Source organism: Lathyrus oleraceus, chromosome 2, assembly GCF_024323335.1.
Source record: "Lathyrus oleraceus cultivar Zhongwan6 chromosome 2, CAAS_Psat_ZW6_1.0, whole genome shotgun sequence".
NCBI lineage: Eukaryota > Viridiplantae > Streptophyta > Magnoliopsida > Fabales > Fabaceae > Lathyrus > Lathyrus oleraceus.
In genome coordinates, this window is record NC_066580.1 from 109,436,932 (window position 1) to 109,441,888 (window position 4,957).

Below are 4,957 nucleotides of genomic sequence, written 5' to 3' on the forward strand. Positions count from 1 at the left end.
CTCCGAATCAATTAATTTTTTGACTTAACACAAGATACGTCCGAAAATAAATCTCCGAAATTTAAGGGACATTTTGAATTTTTTATAGGATGTTTTTCCATCCCATAAAATTGGATAAGAAATTCCCTTCCCTTTATTTAAGGGATATTTTGAATTTTTCATATGATGTTTTTCCATTCCATAAAATTGGATAAGAAATTCCCTTGTCCTTTTTTACCACATCACATAAGACTTCAAAGCTTTCATAGTAGTAGGTTTGGACTTGGCATGTCCCCTGCCCTTACCTTTGCCCACACATTTGTTGGGTTTCTTGTGATTCATGTCTTCCTTCCAATTTCCTTTGTTAATATTTTCTTCGGCACTTAACATGCCCAACAGTTCGAACAAAATTTTGTCCATGTCATTCATATTAAAATATACTACATGACAAACTAATCAAAACTATGCCTAAGGGAATATCCTAATCAATCAAGATTCTCAACGTGCCTAATCTCATCCTAACATTGAACGCTTTCATGTTCTCATATTACAACTAAAATATTTTCATTTCTTTTTTTGCATTAATATAAATAATCTAAGTCTTTATATGATTTGTTTTAGGATTATTTAATTATAATTTAATCAATAAATTATGAGATTTAACCTTTTAAATTCTAATAGTTATTTTTAAAAAATGCAGGCTATCTCTAAGCCACATTAAAGTGGATTAGACTGATACTTGAAACACATCAAAAAACAAAAGCAAAATTGCAAACACGAATATTGACTACAATTAGTGGTAGAGGATAATCAATACAAGTCTTATTTCATCATATACAAATTGTGTTTTTCCTTTTTGTGTTTGTCATTTCCATTTTTCTAAAGTAACTACAGGATCTATGCCTTCATTTCATGAGATAGCTTTCTTGCTGGAGGAACCATAGATCTAGCATATGCAAGTGGTAAAGAAAGAAACTTCTTGGTTTTGCTCACATAAGCCCTCTTAGTGAAACTGTTGTAATCGTTAGCTTCTATTTCGTCCAATATCTGCCTATACAATAGCAATGCCGCCCAAACCTACAACATCCACATCACTCTTATGTCAGATACTAAAATGTCAGCTCGACGGTAAGAGTTTGACATGATAATCTCAAAGAACGGAGTTAAAAGGAGACAGTTGTAAAATGACTATTAGTATCATATATATCGCGAAACAAAGAAATTTCAGCTACTAAGAAGGTTTTGAATAATGATATCTGATTGAAAATTCTTACCGGCCATCTGCTAGCTTCATTAAGCTCCATCACTCCCTTTTCCGCCTCGTCAAAAAACATTCTCGCTCTTTTAATTTGGCTCTTCATGAAATTCCTCCACTTGTCTGTCACCTTACCAGCAAATATATCGTCGTCTGAAAGCCCTGCCAGAGCCAACTCATCTTGTGGTAGATACACTCTTCCTCTCCTAGCACTGTTTGAAAATTCAACATGTCATAAGAATGCTGAATCCGAAATGAAATGCAGGGTCATTGTTTTCATCCATTAGAGATCCAATATCACAGTGCAACTTGCACATTGATTAAAACTTCACAGTCTATAAGTATTTTATTTTTCATAAAATTTATGATATGAATTAACATAAACATTGATAGTTCTGAACTCACTCCTCTCCGACATCTCTGAGTATGTTGGTTAGCTGATTTGCAATTCCTAAGGCCAACGCAGCATTGTATACACTCTCAGTTGTGGCTTGCGATTGCGTTGAAATTCCCATGACTGGAACACTCATTAAACCAACAGTTCCAGCAACATAGTAACAGTAGAGATATAATTCATCAAAGGTTTTGTATCTTGATTTCTTTAGATCCATTCTCATTCCTTCTATCATATCTTTAAACGGCTGCATCAACACAAACAAAAGATCACCATTGAAGGTGAAATCAGGTTCATCAGAGGCTAATTACTGAGAGTTTAGAGCAAGTTGAAGTCAGGTTCATCAGAGACTAATTACTAATAATCCATGTTACATCATAGAGCATGTTTAAAAACAACATTAACAATGGTTTTCATGTCGATATCTAGTTTGATGAACAAAACTTATCAATACCTGTATATCAACAGGAAATTTGGCAACCGTATCTGATAAAGCAGCGTCAAGCATATCAAACGGACGTCCTTGGAAAAGTTCTTCCAATCTTGATTCCCACCTATCCATAGCAGTTGCTGTAATATGCGATGCATTAGGGCCATCAACAAGTTCATCCGTTCTCCTACACCACACTGAAAAAGCAGTGATATCAAACACTGATTTTTGAATTTTAAAAGTACTCATTCAAAACTTCATGTATATAAGCCATTATAAATATCAATTGAAAAGAAACATTTTCAAGCTTGCAGATCCTTGTGCAAAAAAGGGCCAAATTTTTTTATCCATTTAACGTTTTGTGATAGATACCTCTCAATTCAAAGACAGTTTGATAATTACCAAAATCATAAAGAAAATTACAATTGGTTGATTATCATTTAAAAGAAATGAGTCTACAAACATAAGAAAGATATGCAAATGAAATGAGCATAATCACTCACCATATATCGCCCAAATAGCTCTTTGCCTTTCGGAAGTCATTAGAAGAGTTCCTGAGAGATAAAACTCCATGTAAATAAATTGGACTCAAACCATGTCAGAAAACCTAAATAAGTAAATCAAAAGTCAACATCCTCACTCGAAGGAAAGTTAATAGAAAGCTAACCCAAGTAAAACGTTTTAGCATATTCTGCACAAATTTCTCCACAGCGATCATAGGCTTCACTCAACAAGCTCAAATTCCCAGGCAAAACAATTTCAGGTTTCACCTCAAGTTCACCGGTAGAGCTCAGCTTCCTCTTAACCAAAGATGCCTGCTTCAGCACCACATCGTAGACCTTCTGCTCGGATGAAACAGCTACTTCTCCTACTGCCGCGCTTCCGAGCACATTCGTTAATAAAGGAAAGTTATTAGCACTCTCTAAGCCAGACTGACCAACACGTGAATACTTCATATCTGTACTCAAAGAACAAAACCTCCATCTCTTTTTCATATTATTCTTTTTTGCTCTAATCGACACAAAGTCCCTACACAAGAACCTCGACGAATCGACGAGCTTCACAACCCCGAAAGAATCAAGTAAACCAGTCGAATTGGATACCTCTAAGCTAGATAATGTCGCAGACATGACTAAACTCTTGTTTCTCGGAACCTCCTCGTTAAACTTGAGTTCCTAGTCCCTACTATTCCTCAAATATGAATCCTTCCGAAAAGCACTAAACTCTCTTCATAGAAAAATCCCAATTGAAAAAACACAAGCAAACCAATGCAAAGAAACTTGCTTTTATCCAATAAAATCCTTTTCCAGCAAAGCTAACTGTGATTGAACCAAAACAAACACCATATTTAGTATTACATAAACAAAACATCAACAGAAAATGAAAAACAAAAACAATAAAACTTCATCCTATACAACAACAACAACAATTTACAACCATGACAAGAAGTAACACAATGAAGATCTGAACTCAAACAAGAGACTTAAAAAAAAAGGAAGTCACATTAGTCACAAATAAAGTATGAAGCAACAGCTTAAGTTTGCTATAACTTAAACACTTTTAGTCCATTGAAGCAAATTAATAAAATTAAAAAAAATAAAAAAAATTGAAAATTATGAAGTTGGTTAAGCTTATGTATATGTATTATTAGGACTCACAAAGCTACACGGAAACCCAAGCAAGCAAGCAGAAAGATGAGTATTGATCCTGTAGAATTAGCATGAAACAGGGAAAGAAAGAAGCAAACACTTTTGTAGGGTGTTATTGATAACAAATTGAGTTGACCTATTTAAACGAGTTTGCCATTAATTGAATATAACTATAAAAACATCAACATCATGGAGAAAAAACCATATAACAAATGGGCACTGAGAAAGAGCAATTTATCTGATTACCTCACAATTTGATATGAATATCAGTATATGACCCACCAAACTCTCCACTCTTCCAGATTTTGCTTCTAATAATTCTTTACTCGATCTCTATTTTTAAAAAAATATATATAATAGATTAAAATAATATGAACCTTTTTGTAGAATGGAATTGCAGTGGCTCTTGAAATTCCTTCTATAATATGGGCTTTGAAGCTTTCTCTCTCAGTTCTATACTGTCTTGTGCCATTTCTGGCACTGTCTTGTTACCCGCCCACTCATAACGGGTCGGGTTGGATTGATTCGTTTGGGAAACGGAGTGGTGTTTTAGAAGAGAAGCTGTACAAGAAATGGTGTTAAAAAAATAGAACTGAGAATACAAAGTAAGAAGAAAATAAGAAAACATTGGTCAAATTTTAAAATTCAATATTTACAAACATTTATATTGAAATAATATAAATAAATTATAACTAATTATACTTACTACATAATAGTAATTAAATCATTATTAAATTATTTGGCAAAATTTACCTTAGTTCTAAATTTTATTTTTATGAAAATTGACAGTTTAATTTTATCAGGTTGTGTTGACAAGTTGATATTTTGTTGAAAAGTAAAAAAAGATAAATAACCAGTGACGTTGATCATACTATAGCCACGCAATTCTCATCCAAAAGCTTCTCTTCATTTACATTTACATGCAGTATCCAAGGAAAATGTATGGGTATCGGGTCGACCCGAATCTGTAAACATGAAGCGGGCAAACCCGAGAATGACGACAGGACGTAAAGTGCGCAACAAAAAAGGGCAATCCAACATGGACAACACGTGGATGAAATCACCCAATCAATAGAAGATAGCGTTACCTTATCGCATGCAACAAAGCGGTGCCATAACGGTGGTTTAGACTCAACACGTGTCGTGTTATAAATGGCTTATCAATGAAATATTCGGATTTCGCTGATCATGGGATTAGTCTTAGCAAAAATGCGGGGCCCGCAGTATTTCCCATTAAAAACCTTTTGTTG

At 34.1% G+C, this 4,957-nt stretch overlaps 1 protein-coding gene across 4 annotated transcripts; it reads right to left on the bottom strand.

The window, feature by feature from the left end:
* Positions 1-747: 747 nt before the first annotated feature.
* On the bottom strand, positions 748-4,274 carry LOC127118326 (phytoene synthase 2, chloroplastic). 4 transcript variants are annotated; one of them, XM_051048497.1, is made up of 7 exons: positions 3,954-4,274; positions 2,726-3,377; positions 2,562-2,612; positions 2,083-2,255; positions 1,640-1,875; positions 1,254-1,446; positions 748-1,056 (listed from the first exon to the last, which is right to left on the bottom strand). In XM_051048497.1, the coding sequence occupies exons 2-7, from the start codon at positions 3,186-3,188 to the stop codon at positions 877-879; spliced, it is 1,296 nt and encodes a 431-aa protein (XP_050904454.1). In that variant the 5' UTR covers positions 3,189-3,377; positions 3,954-4,274; the 3' UTR covers positions 748-876. The 4 variants fall into 4 exon arrangements, with proteins under 4 accessions (XP_050904454.1, XP_050904456.1, XP_050904455.1 ...); XM_051048499.1 differs by having other exon boundaries at positions 4,085-4,268; XM_051048498.1 differs by lacking the exon at positions 3,954-4,274 and adding an exon at positions 3,717-3,946.
* Between the last annotated feature and the right edge of the window lie 683 nt (positions 4,275-4,957).